Genomic DNA, 22,002 nt, shown 5'->3' with positions numbered 1-22,002 from the left:
TGATTACACAGTTCTTTGAGTAAAAAAGCCTGTTTGATCTTTCGCAAAGTCAGTGAGACCTTGAGCTGCTCAGGCTTTGCACAGCAGTTTATAAGAGCATTGTTTCTAGAAGCTCACTGGAAAGAGAACATGTGTTAATCTGAACTCATATCCAGGTTAATAAACACAAAGGTATACACCATCCCAAGTGAACAACTTCCATGAATCTGCCTCTATCCTCTTCTTGTCAAATAGAAGGCGTATCATTCTTAAATCTGTTCAATATTAATTTAATTCTTACTTAAGAAACCCTTATTCCGTGAGAATCTAGTCATTCTTTCCCCAGCTCCTTTACTGTTTTGCCTGAAGGCATACATAAGTACAATACAAACTTCAGAAGCCAATACAAAACACCCTACAAAGGAGTTGTAAAGGATGATGGAAATGGTTACCAAAGAAACAAAGTAGGCATAATAAAGGTACTCTTAAAATAAAAATAGCAGCATTTATTAGGAGATTATAATACATGCCAAAATAAAAGTGTCTTTTAAACCACCGAGTATGTTTATGCATTATATTTACATCCCATTTTAAAACTAGAATTTGGTTTTGTATTTGCGTACATGGTTAAAAATAAATATTTAAAAAGATGATTCAAGAACAGATGCATACAACGAGGAAAAGGGAACCCTGGCTTGAAATGAAGCCATTCCAAGTGTAAGTTAAGAGCAGAGAATGTGTTAGGGTTGAAAATTTAAATATGTCCTACTTAAACTGAGAAGGTAAAATTTTGTAAAGACAAGAACAAATCACCTACAAAGTAACAATGCAAGCCTTTTTTCTTTTTTATAATATCACATCAAAATTACACAGAAGACCCCAGTGATCGCTAGGGAATCTGCCACAGTCTAGTTTTTCCAATCCAATTAAGTCCATACTTCGTGGAATAATCTGTGCCCCGTCTGCTGCAGGCCGAAAGTAAATGCGGTCAAACCTCATCTTGCACTTGTACTCCGCATCCAGGTTGGTATTGGAGTGGGTGTCCCAAGTATAGCGGCAGTGTTGAGGTTTACCTAAAAACTCCCAGATATCTGTAATGCTGTTCGGTAAGTTACCCAGTTTAGTAACCTGGAAGTAGAAGGAGGGGAAAAAATCCACAAAATACTGAATTCACAAATTTTACCTTCAAAAACAGAACTGAATTGTCACAGTATCACTTTTTTCTGCAAAACATGAGTTGTTAAAAACAAAGATATTGGAGATGTTTCTAAATTGTGGTATTTCTCAGGATACTCTAAAGCGTGACCAATTCCTGTAGTGCTTTCTAAATTCAAAACATGTTGTTACCAAGTAAACGTTCAACTCTAAGCTTTGAGGCACGAGGGTCAACACTGTGTTCTTGGAAACAATCTTGTTCCAGTTCACTGCAATGGAATTTCGCGATAGGGAAAGATGAAACACTGACCTTTTAGTAATAATGCACAGATTTCACTTTTAATATCAGCAGCCAAAAATTACTTCTAATTTTGCATGTCTTGATGATGGGGGTTTAACTTTAAACTCCCAAGTCCTATTTCTCCAGAGCACCCTCTTCTTGCATTGATTCTACAAGCATTAACTCTCTGAGAACCGGAGAGTTGAGCAAGTAAAGATCAGGTTCTCAAAGTGAGAAGATGTGTTTGAAGTCGAAACTTCATCGACTATCCCTGCATCTTCTCAGGTATCAATACTGCCAATAAAACATTTTGTTATTGGGGGGTGGGGGTGCGTGGAGCTCTTCATATACATCACCTCAGCTATAAAAATGCCTTAACATAACAATGCTGCAGCTTCTACTTAGTCACGATTGCACTTTTTAAGAATAAATACTGCGTATCTATGTTCTGCCTAAGCAGGTCACTTCTCATAAAGACAACAGAAAAAGCTCAGAAGATTTTGTTGCAGTATCTACTCAAAATAACAAGGTTGCTTATTTCTATTTACCTCACTGTCTCTGAGGTTTGTATCCCCTCCAAATATAACGGTGGTGGACTCGGATTCCTTCTGCATTTTGTTTAACACTATTTGCAGTTGCTTTATACGCTCCTTAGAGTGATTTTTAGTGCTCTCCAGATGAGAGGTCATAAGGCAAAGTTCATTACCAGATATGCACACCTGTATGTGAAACAAAGGCAATGTTACTACCCACACCACGATAGGAAGTTCAAAGACAAAATCTAATCACAAAGTAAATTACTGAATGACAGAGCTCTGGTTAATATTAGTTTTACATTGAAGAAAACTGGCTTACAGGAGGATAACAGGCTTTTAGTTTTGTTTTCAGAGGTTATGAGACTTGAAAACAAAGTACAGCCAGTAACTTTGATAAAAGATTTAAGTTCACCAATATGAAATGCAACTGGGTTTGTATGTTGGGAGAAGTTTTCGGCTGTTTGAGACTGTCAAAGAATAAAGCCAGTCCAGCTTCTCCTGGGATTTTTTGTTTTGAAGGCAGAAACACAGCTGTTTAGTATATACTGACTCACTCACATGCACAACCAAAAGGTTCCTCATCATGGAGGTTGTTGGAAAAGGTATTATCTCATGTTTCAGTAGCTTCACTCTTGATTTTTTCAACATTATGACAGTGAAATAGCCATCTATGTTACCTAAAGAGGAACAGTAAAAGAAATGGTCAAGGGTATCTTCTGCCATGCCACAAAGAAGCTAAGGTTCTGAAAGAGACCTTTTTACCATGATCTGGGAGAATCACGTGAATTTGTAAGATGTTCAAAGTCATTAGTTAAAAGTTTCATAGTAGTGAATTTTTCAGATTTTTTAAAATGCAAATATTTAAGAAATTACTCATCTCTGCCACTTTTTTGGCTACCCTTGCTATCAGTCTTTCAAAAAACACAAAGGAAACCACCAGGCAAGCTAGATTTTCACATGCATAATTTGCATCAAACTATATCCTGGTATCAAAACACAGAAAGTGAGTTAAGTGCCTCCTTCGTCACTTTACTCTTTTCGTTTCTACAATGGTCATAGATTTTGGCAAGGAAGACAGACTAAAACCAAACTTTTTTCCAGTTTCTGTCTTTAGAAACTGACGGTTATTTCTTACCTGGAATAATAGTGTAACTGCCTGCTCTCATCTGTAGAAGACAGAGATGTGGTGGGACGACCTCTTGTAAAAACACAACATCTGGACTGTATCTGAAATCGGCAAGACAAGCTTTTGAATTAACTACTGAAAGGCAGTACGGTTACACTCTGAGGCCAAATGGAACGGGGTCAGGGATTTCAGATGCACCTTGTGCTCCTCTTCCTACATATTATAAGAATCTGCTTTTTAAAAAAGAAAAAACTCCATCATATTTAGTAGCACACAGACACATCACCATTGTTAAAAGGGAGGAAACAATGATTATGGATATGGAACTGACATGGTCATAAAACATATGACTTCCTTGTATCTTGATCCTGCAAATATTTGCACAGGTTTCATATATTACACACACAAGGACTTCAACTTAAGCAGCTGCAAAGCAGCTTTGGAACATGTTCTGCAACATCTAAGTTCTTCAGGAGATTCCAACTGCCAGCTCATTCCCTTACAACAGACCCCCTCAGGTAACCTGCCATTCATTTTCTCCAGTCTCCAATATTGTTGACAAGCTCTTTTGTTTCTTAGAGCTGTGCAACCAGTAACAGTTCATGTGGGGCAGCAGTCCTGAAAATGCTGATTTACACATGACTTTACAGCTGTCCCTATTTTCGCTAACTGCTGAATAGCCCTGCTCTAAGGAGGTGAAGGACCAACCTAAGGCCTTATTTACAGAAGAAAAATATTGTCACCCTAGATTAACAAAATCAAGTGAAATTTTATTTAGTTAAGGGGTTTCTGCTGTTTTAAGAGGAACTTAAATTATCACTTGTTTAAATCACTTAATTTACACTGATAAGCTACTGTATTAAGATAAATCAATTTATATAATTGTTATATTGTTTAAATATATTCATTGGAGGCTTCCACTGGTGGAACTATAAAAGGTAATCACAGAATCTATTGCTTTTATCTTATCTTGCACATTTTCTTTTTTGATAGACAAGTAACAGCAACGGCAAGAGAGCCACTTTTCACATTTCACTAAAAAAAAAAAATCTTTTTTGTTGTTTCAAACAGTTTGCTCTAGCGTGAAATTATTCATACTACTGGAATAAGGCAAACAAGTTGCTTGCAGTTTTACTTTTCTCTCATGGACAGGATAGAAGTATGCTCTTGACATATGACTGCAACTTGAACACTATTGTTCATTATAAAAAAGCTTTTTAAAGTAGCCATCTAACCTTTGGGATGCTGCATAGGTTCACACCTCTTCTAACCAGTATATCAACTTTTATTCATCTATTTAGGATTTATAACATGATTGGATTGTTGCATCTAACGTTAAAATAATCTGGGCACGAAGATTTGTAACTGTCTAAAACAAGAAGTTTGCTTTCTCCTTTAAAGCTGGGTACCTGACAATACAAAGATGAAGCCACACTTACAATGCCAGGTAAGAACAGATTCCTCTAGCTCGTTCTTTTAGATTTCCTAGATCCAGCCCATCAACGTTCCAGGTTATCAGTGAGAAGCTGCTGTCATCTTCTTGTTGCCTTGAGTCTGCACTACTGACACCAGCGTTGCTAGTAGTTGCATCTGCTGTGAGGTCAATACTAAAGAGAGAGTTTACTTGTTTGTCAACATGCACAATACTGGTTTTCCTGCAATTACCTCCCTTAACTTCTAAAGGAAAATGTTTTAGACCCATCACAACTTACAGGTGGCCATCTAAAACTTTCCCAACAAATAAGTTAACATGTATTGATCTCAACATGATTTAAAAGTGCAGTAACTAAAACATACAGACCTCAGCCATACAGAGCCTTAGCACACAGGTGAAGTAAGTGTTTTTTTCCTCCTCCTTACAGACACAAGGTAACACTTACCATTCTGATTTAAGTTAACCAGACAGCAACCAATGTAATCCAAAGCACTTCAGTAATTCAACTCTTTTCCCACGCTCAAGGCAGGCTGTGTGTATCAGTTTTTCAAACACTTTCCAGCATATTACATACAAAGAACTGCAGGCAGGACCTGCTTTTATGTGCCCATCTTTGTAGTATAGCTGAGATTCTTCCAGTTGCTGAACCCCTTGGGGAGGTACACATGCAAACTCACTCTGTGACAAATCGACAGTCCTTTTTTGGGGGAATATTCACCCCAAATCCCACCTCAAAAACACAGGCCCTGTCTACCCTGTTGATCTGATAAAGGCTAAACAGCACTGTTAAAGCCCGAGTGCTCAGTCTAGTAACTGTTTAGGGACTATGTTGCTAAAGAAAATCACTCTGCCTGCTAATACATGGTTGTACTGGTTTTGGCTGGGATAGAGTTAATTTTCTTCATAGCAGCTCATATGGTGCTGCATTTTGGACTTGTGACCAAAACAGTGTTGATATCACAGCAATGTGTTAGCTATTGCTGAGCAGCGCTTACACAGCGTCAAGGCCTTCTCTGCTTCTCCTGCTGCCCTGCCAGCGAGAGGGCTGGAGGTGGGCAGGAGGCTGGGAGGGGACACAGCCGGGACAGCTGACCCCAACTGACCAAAGGGACATCCCAGACCATATGACATTGTGCTCAGCAACAAAAGCTGGTGGAAAGGAGGAGGAAGGTGGTACGTTCAGGGTTACAGCATTTGTCTTCCCAAGTAGCCGCTACACATGATGAAGCCCTGCTTTCCTGGAGATGGCTAAGCCTGCTGATGGAAAGTGCTGAACAAATCCCTTGTTTTGCTTTACTTATTAAAATGTCTCTATCTCAACCCATGACTTTTCACACTTTTACCCTTCCAATTCTCTCCCCCATCCCACTGGGGAGAAGTGAGTAGATGGCTGCGTGGGGCTGCGCTGTCCATGGGGTTAAATCACAACACTGATCCAATGTAAATCCCTTGAGTAAAGGGAAAGTTCGTAACAAAATACCTTAAATAGTATAGCTAAGACTAAACAAACTGTATTTTGGAAAAGTTGGGGTACCAGAGTTTTGTTTTTAAACAGAGAATTTGTACGCACACATGAAAATAAGGCCTTGAACTAAAACAAATCTATTCCCTAGAACTTAGTATTGGCTTTATACTTGGTGCTGCACAAACAATGTAAGATTCTGCTACCATGCACATGTAAGCTAAACTGAACAGAAAAAGAAAAGCAAAGGAGAGGAAGCTAAAGGATAATTTAAGTAGGTGAATAACATGGTATATGCCTCCAATATTTCCATGATGACATTTTATATTTCTACTGTAAGCTGAAGGACTATGAGATGAAATATTAAAGTCTGTATGGTCTGCAGTGATCCTCCCCCAACTGGGAGATCTCCAGATAGTCCTCCCTCCCAACACATGCTGCATACAACAGCTCAAGACAGAACCCACAGAGCAAAGACAGACAGAGGCTGGAAAATAAAGAGGTGCTGCCAACTTGATACAGATATATTCTGACTCACCATGGACTACCTAGAGACCAATATTCAACAGACTTGCATTTTTTCTTACATACATATCAAGCAAAACCAGGTATTCTGTTATCAAATGCAGCTTATTCACAACTACAAAGATCATAAGGGCTCTTCTACATATCATGCAAGTCTGTAATAAATAAATCTATAGGAAAAAAGCTTCCCTAAGGACTGTGAAGGGCAGGGATCTGTGAAAGTTCAATTCCATGGGCAGTTCAATACCCCTGGTATGCCCTACAGGTATGCCGTGAGATTGTAAGAAAGACACAGATCTTAGATCCTAACTGCCACAGGTACATTTAACAAGCTGTGCACGTACATGTCAACTTTATTTATAAAAATATAAATACACATTCATCTAGCATATGACATACACGCACAGTTTACACATATACAAATGTGTGTGCGTACAGTAAAACCTGCACGTGTATTGCTGCACAAGACAAGACAATGAAAGAAAATGACCACGTCCCTTCTCGGAAAGGCTCACAATCTACTAGGCCGGAGGGAAGGTGGCTGAAGCATTCGCAGAGGGCAAGTGCAGCCCCGCAAGAGGAGCTGGCTGTTCCCCTCGAAGCGGGCAGCCTTAGGAAACAACGAGAGCCAGTGTGGCAGCCTACCTGTGAGGCGCGGAACCTACCTGCCTCCCCACCGGGCAGCAGAGGTGCTGAGTCAGGCGGGGAGGGGAGCGCTGCCACCCGGGAGACGGCTCTCTTCCAGCCGAGGGGAACCTGCCCGCCTCCGGGGAGCTACGGCACTCCCCCTCCCCTCGCCCCGCCGATCCACCTCCTCCCGCCCCGGGGGTCACCTACCAGCTCCCGGGCCCCGCGCAGGCCGCCGGCACCCCGCCCGCCGCCTTCTCCTCCTCCTTCTCCTCCTCCTTCTCCTTCTCCAGCGGCGACTCGAAATAAGCGTTCAGCGCCCTCTGAAACAGAGGCGAATGGCAGGGAAGGGGCCGCCGCCGGGGCAGCCCGGCGCCCCCGCCGCCGCCCCCGGGCGTACCTGCATGTGCCAGTCGTTGCCGGCCAGGAAGCTCCGCGCCACCGCCGCATCGCTGCTGGTGATGGCAGCGAACTCGGAGCACAGCACCTTCCTCCGCTTGGCGAGGTGCAACGCCTCCTCATCCTCCTCCTCCGCCGGCAGCGGCTCACCCGCCTGCGGGCCCCGGGCCGCCTCGTCCCTCTCTTCCCGCCGCCGCCCCTCCGCCGCCTCCATGGCTGCCCGGCGGCGGGGCAGGCGGACGGAAGCCCTAGGGAAGCCCCACCCGCCGGGGTTACCGTTCCGGGGCGCGGGCGGTCGGCGGGGCGGTCAGGGCAGCATGGGGTGCACGGTGGAGAGCCTGAGGGAGGCCATAAAGTACATGGTGGAGTCGCAGGGCTTCGACCGGGTGCTCCGCAAGGTACGGGAGAGGGCGGCGGGGCCCCCGGGCGGGCGTCCCACCATAACGGCAGCCCCTCACGGGAGCGACGGCGGTTCGCCCGAGGCGGGGCCGCTCCTTTAAAAGCCGTTTTTCCCCTCCCAGAATAAAAGGCCGAGCTGGGCTGAGGTGCGGTTCCTTACGCGCCGTCTCGCTGCTGGAGACCCGGCCGCGGTCTGGCGGGGCCGCGCTGTCCTGCGGGGCAGCACCCGCCTCGGGCGGGCGGACGGACGAGCGACAGCCTGGCTGACGGTAGCCCCGGGCCAGGCCGCCGGGGCCGGGGCAGGCGCTGGCCGAGGCCTGGGGTGCGTTCGCTGAACCTCGACCGCGGTGGCGCGGGCCTGCCGTTGTTTTCCCCGGCTTCGAGATCTCCGAACGGCGGTGTGCGGCCGTGGTGGTGACACACGGTAGAAAACACAGTTGTTGCTCGATAGCTCTTAAATACTAGAGCTGCTTTCCATTACCTCTCTGTAAGACGAGGATTGTGCTAAATAACTGTTAAAGGATTTCGCCTGACTGTGGGTATCTCTAGGCTTGCTTTATTAACAACTCAGAGTTGGGCCATCACCTCAGTGAGTGGCAAGGACATTACAAGACATTATGCAATACAAAAGTCTTTGGTGTTTTTCCATGATCTCTCAGTCCCCAATTCTTCATCAATTTCAAAAGTCCATTATATTCTGCAGCTTTGGCTGATTCTCATCGTTCCATTCCAATTCCTCTTTTGAAGTCACTGCTCACTGGCGTAGTCTTTGGTCATCATGGTTACTTATCTTCTTAAACAATCTTCATCATAATTCACCTTTAGACTTCTGAGAAAAAACTCAAGATGTTCTGTTTAACATATTTTTAATCTATGTCTAAGTTTAAATGCCTAACCTTTATAAATGGCTTACTTTAAGTTAATCACATATTTCTTATCTTCTGTTATGTCTGAAACTTAATACCTAAGATTAATTTCTGTTAATTCAGCTTGACAGGGGGCAAATGAGCAGTACTGGCATTGGACTGTCAGTATTGTTCTTTGAACACCTGTATTCTATCAATTAAACCTGTAAGACTCTATCTATTTATCAATTATTAACAGTATCTTAATAAAGAGCCTTCTAAGAGCTTTCTTTTTTTACGAATTCCCTCCTTTTGTTTTCATCGCACTCTTGCGATCCAACACAACATTGAAACAGTATAATTATGCAAACTATTATGACTGTAATTATTAATAATAATTCTATTGGTATTGGCATCCCGATATCGTAATGCAAACTTTTTCCACAAGGTGTCGCTCCAGGAAAAGGTAGCGATAAGTACAGCTAAAAATAATACAACAGTTCATTATGCTTTGGATTCTTTACGGGCATGAGAATGACGGATCCAAGTCTCTTTCCTAGATACCTTAATAGTATAAAAAGAAGTTAATAAAACAGTATAAGGCCCTTCCCATTTTGGTTCAAATCTGTTTTTCCTTTTAAAATTCTTAATACAAACTTTGTCTCCTGGTTAAATATTATGAACCTGAATTTCGGGAGTTATTCCCTGATACCAATAAGCATGATTGCACATTTGAAAAAAGAATTCTGCAAATATAAAAGATTTTGTGTGACCTGCTCATCTTCATCCAAAAGACTTGTTTTTGCTGGCATATACGTACTTGGTACAGCAAGTATTCTCCTAAATAAAATTTCAGCTGGGGAAACGCCAATTGGCTGTCTTGGGGTATTTCTTATATCCCACAAAACTAAATTTAAAGCATCAGGCCACTTTAGGCCAATCTGTTTACAAACCTTAACTAATTTTTCTTTTAAAGTTTTGTTCATTCATTCTACTTGGCCAGATGATTCGGGGTGACGTGGAGTATGAAATTGACCAAAAATCCTTAAAGAATTATAAATTTGAATTAAAATTGCAGCTGTGAAGTGACTTCTTCAATCAGAATCAATAACTTCAGGCACTCCATATCTTGGGATTATTTACTTCAGCAAAATTTTTACTACTGCCTTTGAATCATTTTTTTTAGTAGGAAAAGCTTCTACCCATCCTGTTAACTGATCAGCTATCGCTAACATGTAAGAGTACCCCATTGTTTTTGGCATTTCAGCATAATCAATTTGGAGTTTTTGAAAAGGAAAGGTGCCTGGAGGTCTTTTTCCACTGGGAGTCTTAATTCGTACAGAAGCATATTGTCTATAAAGTTTACATCCTTCACAGATTCTTTTAGCTGCTGCATAAATTCCTGAGGCAGTCTGGAGCACTGGAGAATCTGGAGCACTAAGCTCTCTGGCCCCCCATGAGTTTTTTTGTGGTGCCATCACGTGAACAATAATAAATACCTTTTCAGGAGAACAGGTTTGTTGTTTAACATCTGTTGACCTCCTTGTCTTTGAGCTTCAAGTCAGATCCATTGCTCTTCTTTAGGGAGATCTTCATATAACCTGTTTATGTCTGGGAGTTTGGATGTCACCTCATGTTGTGACAGTGACATGATGGACACAATCTGTCGTGTTGCTGCTCTAGCTGCCTGATCAGCTAAAGAGTTTCCTTTTGAAATCATATTTTGTTTCGGAGTGTGTGCATTTATATAAATGACAGAAATTTCAGAGGGTAGCTGTATTGCCTCTAATAATTCTTTGATCTGTTTTCCATGAGCAATAGTCTTTCATGCTGACAGTAGGAAACCCCTTTCTTTTCATAAGGTCCTCGTCACACACAGATACCAAAAGCATATATAGAGTCCGTGTAAATGTTAGCCCTTGTCCCAATTGCATATTTAGTAGCTTCTGTAAAGGCAATTATTTCTGCTCCCTGTGCATTTAAAGGTGCAGGCAGAGGTCCCGCCAGCAGTACCCTGTGTTTCCGTAGTCACTGCGAAACCGGTACATCTTCGACCTTCTTCATAATAGGAGGAGCCGTCTGTGAAGAGGTTCAAATCAGGGTTATCTAAAGGTTAATCTTTCAAATCATCTCATGGTTTGCTGGTTTCACTTAATAGTTGAACACAGTTATGGTTATCTTTTTCTCCATCGGAGGGTAAAGGCAGTAGGGTAGCAGGGTTTGAAGTGTTGCACCTTTCCAATTTTAAATTATTAGCCAATAACAGAATTATATCTATGTGCCGTTTGAGGAGATAAAGCTTTCTCCGCATATTGTTTTCACAATATCTCTACCTCATGGGGTACACAGACAGTTAGTGGATGCCCTAGAACAATTGTCCTGTTTTTTTCTACTATCTCAGCTGCTGCTGCTATTGTTCTAATACAAAAAGGAGTTCCTTTAGTCACTGGGTCTAAGGTAGAAGTAAAATAGGCAACAGGTCTTTCATATGGTCCTAAAGCCTGTACTAGCACCCCTTTTGCAGTTCCTTTGTTTTCATCACAATATAATGTAAAAGGTTTTGAATAATCAGGAAGTCCCAGAGCAGGGGCAGACAAAAGTGCTGCTTTTAGAGTACGAAAGGCTTTTTCTCTCTCAGTACTCCAAGTAATTGGTTCCACTTTCTCATTTTGGGTAGCCTCATGCAAAGGCCTAGCTATGTTACTAAACCCTGGGATCCAAGGGCGACAAAACCCTGCTTGTCCCCCAAATCCTCTAATTGCTTTTTAGTCATCGTATTTTGGGTATCTCTTGAATTGCTTTGACTCTCTCAGGATCCACCTCCTGTCTTCCTGGTTTTAATATAAATCCAAGATATTTCACTTGCTGTTTACAAAATTGTAATTTGGATGGAGATGCACAGTGTCCCTTTTTAACAAGTTGAATACATAAGTATTTGGTATCTCTGATACAATCATCCTTGGGTTTGCTTGCCAATAATAAATCATCAACATATTGGATTAAAGCAGATTTATCTGGAAAAACTAAATCTTGTAAATAATTTTTCAAAATTTGAGAAAATATTGTTGGAGACCTAGTAAATCCTTGTGGTAACCTAGTCCAAGTTAACTGCTTTCCTTGCCAAATGAAGGCAAAGATCGATTGGCTTTCTTCCGCAATTGGGATGCTAAAGAAAGCTCCCGTAAGATCAAGCACTGGGAAATACTGTGTCCAGACTGGAATCTGTGTTAAAATCAGACTAGGATCTGGTACCACAGGATGTGGAGCAATTACATGTTCATTTACAGCTCGTAAATCTTGGACAAATCTATATTCAGGATCTCCATCTTGGTCTACTCTATGTTTACTAACTGGTAAAATTGGAGTATTATAAGGATTACAACATTCCTTCAAAATTCCTTTTTCTAAAAAATGTACAATTTGCTTTTCTATTATACTGGAAATGGCCTCATTTATAATTGGATATTGTCGAATTGAAGGAGGGGTCCCTCCTTTTGTTTTTATCACAATAGGCTCGGCCGATTTTAACAATCCTACTTCATCTCCTGACATACTTCAAAGTTCTCTGGGGACCGCAACCAATTCAAGCGGTATATTTTTTAAATTATTTTGTCTTTGATCTCCAAGTTGAATTATTTCTGAACCCATTATAATTAGTTGGATCCCTGTTGGAGCCAAGGAGATAAACATACCAAATTCCTGCAAAAGGTCTCGTCCCAAAAGGGAAATGGGGGAACTGGGAGAGATCATAAATCTTCCCCAAACCAATTTCTTATCTAAGATTACAGGCAAAGGGGTAGATAAATATTTTATCACTTCCCCTACCACTCCCCATATTATTACTGTTTCATTCAAAATTTGGAGAACTTCAAAATTCAGTAAAGACAGGGTTGCCCCTGTATCCACTAGAAAATTAACATAAATACCGTTTATCTTTGCAGAAATCTGACTGTACTCATCTACCTTGATTCTAACAGGCTCCATTGTTCCTTCAGTTTCCAGAGAAGATGAGTATCATTTTTTTACTGTGAATGAGGTTGACGTGGTCTGGAAGGTGAAGATCCTCCTTGTGCAGACACGGGTCTCAGCGGGCACTCTCTCTGCATGTGGCCCAAATTTCCACAGTAGAAGCACTCTAAAGAATTAGCATATTGAGAAATGGGAGGAACTCTACCTCGCAACCCTCTCCCTCTAAATTTACCTCAGGGAAATCCCCGACTTCTTCTTTTTGCTGCAACCAACAACCCGATTTCTCTTTCTTTCTCTTTTTGCTCTCACTTTTTCTCAAGTTTTAACCTTTCTTCTTGCTGCTTTTGCTTTTCTTCATCTCTTCTGTCAAAAACAAAAGCAGCAATGCTTAAAATTTTGGTTAATGTTTCACCTTGCCACCCTGGTATGTGTTTCTTAAAATATTTATTTATGTCTGGAGCAGATTGATCTACAAAAACACTAATAGCTAATGGCTCTTGGAAATTGTCACGGGCCATACCCCCATATTTTAGTAAAGTAGCCTTCAATCGGCCCCAATAATCGCTTGGGTGTTCATCCGGTTTTTGCCTACATTCTAAAACTTTTGTCCAGTTAGTTTCTCTCTTACCTGCTTGTCAGACCACTTCTATTAGTTGCTGGATAGCAGCCCAATGAGCTCTTGTTCCCTCTGTGATTGCTAAATTCCATTCTGGATCTTGCTCAGAGATCCTGGCCTCTCTGAGAAATCTCTTTATCCTTTTGAAAAATCTTTTCCCTTTCCTCTGCTTGAAATAGTTCTCGTAATAAAGTTCTCATATTATTCCAATTAGGGGTATAATCAGTGACAATTCCCGATAACAATTGAGCACATTTTTCAGCATCATCTTGTAACTGAGGCATTTTTGCCTGCCAAGCTACTAAATCACCTTGCTTCCAAGGTTCATGTCTCATAACTGTGGTTACTGCAGAGACTTCTGCAGGTGCACCAGGACCTGCTCTAGGGTTTGGGATGTAATCCAAACGCGTTGGATTCATGCCAGTATTACTAGAAGGAAATTCAGTTTCCTTAGCTTCAGGAGCTGAGGGAAGTAAAGTTCCCCTAGTTTTTATCAAAGGATTTTTCTTCTTTGTTGAGCCCAATTATACCAGATATACCAATAATAAATATCCTGACCCTCAGAGTCTTCCAAAGTTATTCTTAAGAATTTTTGCTTATGGGGTTTAAATGTTCCCTTTGGAGGCCATACATCCATTGGCCCTCCTCCTCTATTTCTCATCAGGAATGACCATTCCTCTTGGCACAATATTATTAGTTTTCTCTTCTGTAATGTTTGTGCCAAAGGTTATCTTTCCCCAATTCTCTACAACGTCAGCAAGGGGCATCTCCCTTTCAATGCTGGGTGTTGACCCCATCTCTTTTCCTTTATCTTATCTCCTTTTGCAAATTTAAACACAAGAGTTTCCCAGTATAATTCTATCTGGAACTCCCCGTGCCCAAGTCTCTTAGGTTAACTCACCTGATACTCTTTTTGCCAGCAGTTCAAGTGTTGGTAACGGGTTTGCCCAGAGGAATATACGGCTCTTCTTCTCTTGTGTCCTAGTGTCGCATCTGAGTCGCCAAAGTCTGTTAAAGGATTTTGCCAAACTGTGGGTATCTCTAGGCTTGCTTTATTAACAACTCAGAGTTGGGCCATCACCTCAGTGAGTGGCAAGGACATTACATGACATTATGCAATACAAAAGTCTTTGGTGTTTTTCCATGATCTCTTAGTCCCCAATTCTTCATCAATTTCAAAAGTCCATTATATTCCGCAGCTTCGGCTGATTCTCATCGTTCCATTCCAATTCCTCTTTTGAAGTCACTGCTCACTGGTGTAGTCTTCAGTCATTATGGTTACTTATCTTCTTAAACAATCTTCCTTATAATTCACCTTTAGACTTCTGAGAAAAAACTCAAGATGTTCTGTTTAACATATTTTTAATCTATGTCTAAGTTTAAATGCCTAACCTTTATAAATGGCTTACTTTAAGTTAATCACATATTTCTTATCTTCTGTTATGTCTGAAACTTAATACCTAAGATTAATTTCTGTTAATTCAGCTTGACTGGGTTTTAAGCCAGCCATGGAGAGGGCTGCACAGGGGGCAAATGAGCAGTACTGGCATTGGACTGTCAGTATTGTTCTTTGAACACCTGTATTCTATCAATTAAACCTATAAGACTCTATCTATTTATCAATTATTAACAGTATCTTAATAAAGAGCCTTCTAAGAGCTTTCTCCTTTTACAATAACCTTCCATGAGTTATTTAGTAACTAGTGTTCTTCCCTTCACAGTAACTCTGACTAAGCTTAACTTTCAGGACTGTAAAATGATGAAATAAATACTCTTCTGGGCTTAAAAATGAAAAAAAGTAGCTCATTATAACATCTCACACCTCACCTTGAAGTCAGACTGAAAGCACAAGTACCTCAGTGCTCTCTGAGTTTCTACACAAGGCCTAATATAAAGAAATGTATTTGGCTGGTACGGCTCTAATGTAATACTACGTTATGATCAAAAAAGTTGAAACGATGTTACTGTGTTAAATTTTGTAGTGTACCTGCTGTGTAGGGTGGTCCTGTGAAGCTGTTTCAGTGTTCTCATTAAATTTTGCAATGCTAGAATGCTCCATTTAATTTCTATTTATTTGTGTAACTGTGATGTTCAGTGATGCAGTAAATTTATCTAGGAAAACCAACCAAATTTGTATGTTTTACATTATAGAGGAGTAAATGTAATATTGGAACCAGTGCTTTCATTGACAGCTCCATGATCTGGTACATTTAATAGAAAGTAACTATTTGCAAAACAACTCTTATTGTCTTGTTTCCCCAAGACATTTTGGTCTTGTATTTAACAAGTATAAAGCTTTAAGAAGCTCATTTATTTATAAAGAGTCCAATTAGTTCTTAGTCACCTCTTCACTGTGATAACTTTACCTTAAAAGCTTACTAAGTGGAGAGAAATGCAGTATTTCAGCTCATAAAGGCTGGAAGTGAGCTTTGGGAGATAGGCTTCCTGCCTTGCTCTGGAATACTTTTAGACTTTTTCTGCAATCTCCTAGAATTATGGTGCTATGAACATAATCATAATAACAATAAAAGTACAGTTTTGTTTGAATTTAAAGTATTTGCTGTTTTTCTGGGAGATACTTGAAGCCTTTCTTACCATAACTAAATATGATTCAAGATATTTCCTGTTCTGGAGAAGACAGATTTTAGTCTGAAACTTCTCAGCTCCAGCATCAGTCTTGGTTTCTGGTTGAATTCCAGGCTGGTATCTACATAAGGCTTAATGACGGTGGGTTTTAAAGCCCTTTCTCCAAAGAAGTAGCGCATCGCAGTAGTGGCTGGAAGCCGAAGCACCATACTGTTCCCCGAGACAGACCTGTGGGAGGACAAGCACAGAAGGGCTGCGAGAAGTACAAACCAGCAGCTCTAGCTGTGTTAGTCCTGGAAGTGTTCAAATACTGAACTATTTTCGTCAAGGAGAACAGGCAGCTAGTGCCAGATCAGAGCAGTGACAAAAACCAGATGCTTTCCTTGCCTTGCCAATGGATTGGAGCACTCCCTGACGGTAGTGGAAGCCATCTGCTCCCAGTGTCAAGTGTCAGTAGAGTCCTCATTAGAAATTCTGTCAGAAATGTAGGCCTCCAGTCAGTGCAGCGCAGCGTGCCTGTTTTAGGACTTGGGATTTTCATTGATCAAGGTGCTATTTCTTTATTAGGACACCGCCTCGGTGATTTCCCCTCTGTTTAATTCCAGCTTTTTCCATTCATAGATGGACCCCATCATTTATCTTAGTATCATTTTTTTGCAAAATTTGGATAAACTTTGGCCTATTGGAAAGGGATGTTGGCTGAACTGAGCTCTTACACTGCATTATAAATAAGGAATAGTGAAACTGGGGACATTTCAATCTTAATGCCTTTTAAGATTAAAAGATTTAAGTCAACTCAGCTGATACAGTATGGAAACATGTACGCTTAAAAAAAACTTTGTAAAAAAAATTACAACATTAGTAGGAATTATAATAGTTATTTTGCCCACATTTCACTTGTGGTGGTCTAAAGGTACTTCAAAGTCTTAGTTGTAGGTGTAAATATATGTGCTGTACTTAGACCAGTTTTGCATCTGCTTTCAGATTTTGAATGTATTTCAGATTTTGAATATAGTGCTACTAACTGAAGAAACTTGAAAAAAGATTTTAAAATACTGAATTGCAGTAACTTCTTGGTCTTAAAAATCCAGCTGCTGGTTACAGGGGGAAGCATGGTGCCGTAGATGTACTGTAATTTTCTATTTAACACCTGTGGGCAGGAATAAAAGTGTATACACAAATCATGGTTCTGTAACACAGTGTGATACAGCCTTGGATACTTCTACGTGGGAGTATGAATTTCAGTTCAGGGAGGTCATCTGATCAGCATTTCCAGCACTCATTTCAAAATACTGATTTTTACTGAGGTTGCTCTAGTATAATAATTCATTAATTACTGTCCGTCTCATTTCCATTTTGTGAGCCAACAAATACACCTTCACAACTATGGTACACACAGATAGTCAGAGCAGTTTTGTGTTTCCTCTAATCTGGATTTTCAGTCACAGATTAAAGCAGAAGGAAAACTGAAGAAGAATGTTGTGTTCTAAGCAATTTGTGAGAGCATAGCAAGTATTGAAGTTTTGTTAAACCATCAGTTTAAATATTTATCTGCACTAGAAATACAAATTTTTCTAAGGCAACAATCATCTGCTCAAAATTTATGGAAATACCAAATGTGATAGTTGAATTACTCTATTTTCCATCTTCTGTCTCACGAGTCCAGAATTAAACAAGATTTACTTTCAATTTGATTCAGGGCAGTATCGGGTGTTGGTACTATTGTCAGTAAGCTTTTTATTCCTTTTGTGGTTATACAGATGAAACTTCTTTCTGCAACTCCTGGAAAAGTTGTTTGTGAAATGAAAGTAGAGGAGGAGCATACGAACAGAGGTGGCACATTACATGGAGGTTTGACAGCCACGCTTGTGGATGTGGTGTCAACAGCAGCGTTGCTGTACACAGAAAGAGCAGTGCCTGGGGTCAGTGTGGACATGAACATCACGTAGGTATCATCCACCATGTTTACCAGAACATACTAACTTTTCTTCCCCTAACACGGTATTGTACTTCATTTCTATGCTGTAGTACTCACTTAAAAAGAGGTGTTTTCTTTGGTTTCAGAAGACTTGTTTTGTAAATAAAGGGGGGAATGTATTTGAGGATATTGCCAATTGGTTGCAAAATTAGAGTTGGGCTTTCTAAGCTTTTGCTTGTTACATGCGTTTAAGAGACTACCCATTCATAGAGTGTAAAGGGGTGTTGGGATGTGGTAAATTTAATCTTATGAAATTGGCTCAACTTCTGTTTCACTTATGAAGATATGTTAGTGTGTCTTCAAACACCAAGATCTAGGGTAGGCAGCTTTCTGTAAACCTTTTTTTAATATTAGTACATAAAATGTTAAAACAGGAAAAATACTAAAACAGGAAACAGTTTAGCTCTGTTGTATGCTCACATAGAGGGTTAATTACAGATTAAATCAGAATTTCTCAGTGGAGGAACCTTCCTTTGCTCTAGGTCATTTAAAGGTAGTTTTATGCTGAGAATAGTTCTTCCTGTAATGCAAATTTAAAGCACAGTGTCTTTAAAAAAAAAAAGTCGTTCTGAAACCTTCTTTGATCATGCTATTTTAGCTTGTCAGCTTTGATTCATTACTTTTAATGAAGAGGTTATGACTCATTGGAACTAAAGTAATCCTACTTGGAATAACTAACACAGAGCATTAAAAATCTTGCAAAAGTAACCCCTCATCAAAACTGTCTTAAAAAAAAAAAAAGCTTTAGAAGTGTGTGGGGAGTGACCTGTATCTTTACCAGGTTCCCTCCATTCCCCCCCAACACCTTCTGATTTCTCCACTGGGCAGGTGGGACTGGAGCGTCTATTTAAGCTTTATCCTACCACTGTGATGACTAGGAAATTACTGGAATTAAAACCTGAAACTCTCCTATCATTATTTTTTTCCCCTATGGTAGTATAACAAGAGGCCAACATTGGAATTATTTACATTATCAATTACATTATTAATTGCCTACTCAGGTACATAAAGGCTAAAATCTTAAGGAATTGCTCTCTCTGGAGGTGATCCAAAATTATTTGAGTAGCATAACCTTTACGAAATGTTATATGAAGCAGTAATAGCTTTGTTTAACCTGCACTATTGCTTTCACTGAATAAGTGATACTGGATGTCAAATACTGCTATAATACAGCTTTTTCCTTTTTGGGAAGGAGCTTTTTAAAAAGTTGGCACGAGGAAGCTATTTCAGTAATGGAAAGAACAGAGAGAAACAGAAACTTTTTTTTTGTTTTTAATCACAAGAGGATCAACAGCAGCCTCTAAGAATGAAACAAGACTGAAACCCTGCCCCCTGTCAACTAATGGGGCTTGTGCTACATCAGCCGTAGGTGTGACTGTCATACTTTTGACACGGTGTCATGTATAAGAATGGACTGGTTGATGAAGTTTATCTCAGTAAGATTTTTATCCAGCAATTACACATTCTCCTCTGTAATTCTAACATTTGAATATGTTCCCTTACCTCAGTTCATGGTTGGATCATGTTCCTCCTAGTTCTTTCCAGGCTTTTTGTGGGGGAATTTCTTCCTATTCCCTAGAGAGTGTGTTCTAAAAGAACACCCCTCCTACTCAAGTAAATAAAACCAGTTATCTAATGGATGGAAACAGCATTAAACCTGGGAAGTTTGAAGGCCTCCCAGATTTCCACGACTTTTCTCTGATCAGGGTATGGGAAGCGGTTAACCTACGCTTGGGTTCCATACAGAAATGACCTTCTGGAGCCTTTGAGACATTTTGCAGCTGAACCAGCCAGACTAGTTTTGAAAGGCTGTAGGGAGCCAGCAGTGGCTGGAATAGGACTTGGAGCTGAACTTTTAACTCAGGTCTTTGATACCTAATTGTTTCTGTTCCAAAATGGACTTTTCCTCAGCAGCAAGCCAATGGGTTTCTTTCTGTCCTCCATTTTCTCAGAGAATTCTTACAGTGAATTACCACTGCAGTACTTAAAGGAACTCAAGGACTTTAAGAAGTGGGGATTTGCAAGCAGGCAGTTAGAGATATGTGTCTTTATTACTCACTTTTGCTAATTCCCTTCGTGACAATCTAAAATGCAGGAATATTCTTGGATTTGTGCTCTGTACAGCCTCTTACCTGTTCATTTTGTTCTTCATTGAAGATATACTTCCGCTGCTAAGCTTGGAGAAGAGATACTGATTACAGCTCAGATTTTGAAGCAAGGAAGAAGCATTGCATTTGCCAGCGTGGATTTAACAGATAAGGCCACAGGAAAGTTAATTGCACAAGGTAGACATACAAAGTATCTAGGAAGTAATACAAGCAAGTAATTTAAAAAATAATTGGCTTAGAATTCCATATCGAATGATCTTCTCATTTATACAATAAGACATCTGCACAAAGTTGTGATAGTCTATCAAATGAATTTGTCTCAGTCCCATAATAAGTGAACAAATGAACAAATTTCTTAGTTACCACCAGAATTGCTACAGGCTTAAAATTAGTGCCTATTTTGAGATGAACAACAGAGTATGATAGCACGGGGATGCATCTGGCTTTTTTTGGTCAAGGTGGCAGAAGGGAAAAGCCTTTGCACCAGCCATATGGTTTACCAGCATGACAGTGTTTTAAGAGTTCTCCATTTTCTTTGCCTGTGGTGTCATCGTGTTACAAAGCAACCCAGTCTTCCAGCCCATCACAGTCACATTCAAACAACACTGTATATGCTTACAAACTGAACTACTTGTGCTGTAGGATGGTAGTACAGAGATTCCCATAATATAGTGTGAAACTGGTTTGAAAGTGTAAAGTACGCTAATACAAAATGTAATTTACTGATGCTGTAACAAATTCAAAAGTATTCAATAAAGCTTTCTGAAACTACCTTTTAAAAGATTATTTAATAGTTTTGTAATCTCTTCACACTGAGTAAAAGCTTGCCAGCACGGAGTGGTTGAGAGGGGGTGTGGTGGAACCCTTGTACACAAATTCCCCTGAGATTTCATTATATCCCTGTGATGCCTGAATGTGAAAATGTAGTTACATCATCAGGGCTTTTCACCTCTACCTACCTGAAGTTCTGGCTATATTTGTTTAAAAATCATCATCTGAGAGTTAGAGATATATCAGAATAATTTGGTGAGTCTTTTGTCAGGCTAAGGCTGTAGATTGTCCGACTTGTGTTGAATGCAGTAGAGTTAAGCTACTATTCATCCGCTGAAGACTTGTCTCCTCATGCACTGTTGTGGACACATTTAACTGCTTGCTTCAAACTGATGACAAACGATCCTTGGCAAGGCTATCACACTAATTAAAACAGCGATGCTACATGTGCAGTGCAAGTTTACATAAACCATGACCTTGTTTTTTCTTCTCTAGTGGGAGATTTGAAAGTTAATCTACACTAGTAAAGGGCATGCATAGTTCTTTTTGTCATGGAAGTTGACTCATTGTCTTCAGTGATTTGAATTTTGTGATTAAATGTGCAGTCAGAGCTTTTTTGTGCATTCCTAAACCTAAAGAAATAATTTCCAGTGAGTTAAATGACCTTTTCATGCAGGCCATGATTTTCAATATGAAGTTAACCAAGTTTACTAATATATCAGCAATCTTATAAAAATTACTTTCAAACAAGTGATATAGCTGATACTTTACCCTTCAATGGAAGTTCTCTAAAAAAGTACCTACAGTGGGCTCAGGCTATCAGCATGTATTTTTGCTGCAAGTTTAGAACACTTGTTTGTGGTATATACATTCTCAACAAAAGCTTTTTCTCTGAGGCTTACATGCCTGTGGCTAGTTGAACTTTTAATAATAGCATCCTCTCTTCAGCAGTACATTCATAATTATTTTTTCCCCACTATTTGCACTCGTGTTCAGAATCATCCCCCAATCCCATTTATAGAAACACAATGCTTTGCTAAAGCAGTTCTATGAAGATACTTATTACAGGAGCAACCTTTTTTGTTTTAAATATTTGCTCAGCAGAACTGTATGCTTCACTGTATTAAATTGTTTTTCACTTTACAGATTCCTCTGCCCGGAGCTCTATCATGAGTCTTAAACATCTTCAGCTCCTCTACAATTACT

The 22,002-nt window shown here is 40.1% G+C and overlaps 2 protein-coding genes across 2 annotated transcripts; one reads left to right on the top strand and one right to left on the bottom strand.

Moving 5' to 3' along the window:
* Nucleotides 1–470: 470 nt before the first annotated feature.
* On the bottom strand, nucleotides 471–7,850 carry TDP2 (tyrosyl-DNA phosphodiesterase 2). Its single transcript, XM_074876944.1, has 7 exons — nucleotides 7,526–7,850; nucleotides 7,336–7,448; nucleotides 4,516–4,683; nucleotides 3,086–3,177; nucleotides 2,509–2,627; nucleotides 1,963–2,133; nucleotides 471–1,107 (listed from the first exon to the last, which is right to left on the bottom strand). Exons 1-7 carry the CDS (start codon nucleotides 7,736–7,738, stop codon nucleotides 826–828), a joined length of 1,158 nt encoding a protein of 385 aa, XP_074733045.1. The 5' UTR covers nucleotides 7,739–7,850; the 3' UTR covers nucleotides 471–825.
* On the top strand, nucleotides 7,737–20,797 carry ACOT13 (acyl-CoA thioesterase 13). The gene is made up of 4 exons (XM_074858244.1): nucleotides 7,737–7,922; nucleotides 17,023–17,193; nucleotides 17,700–17,884; nucleotides 20,075–20,797. The coding sequence occupies exons 1-4, from the start codon at nucleotides 7,737–7,739 to the stop codon at nucleotides 20,241–20,243; spliced, it is 711 nt and encodes a 236-aa protein (XP_074714345.1). The 3' UTR covers nucleotides 20,244–20,797.
* Nucleotides 20,798–22,002: the final 1,205 nt, after the last annotated feature.

The sequence above is a fragment of the Strix uralensis genome, chromosome 1 (assembly GCF_047716275.1).
Source record: "Strix uralensis isolate ZFMK-TIS-50842 chromosome 1, bStrUra1, whole genome shotgun sequence".
NCBI classification, from domain to species: domain Eukaryota; kingdom Metazoa; phylum Chordata; class Aves; order Strigiformes; family Strigidae; genus Strix; species Strix uralensis.
Note: the sequence above shows the minus strand (reverse complement) of the source record. Positions and strands in the feature narration are given on the sequence as shown.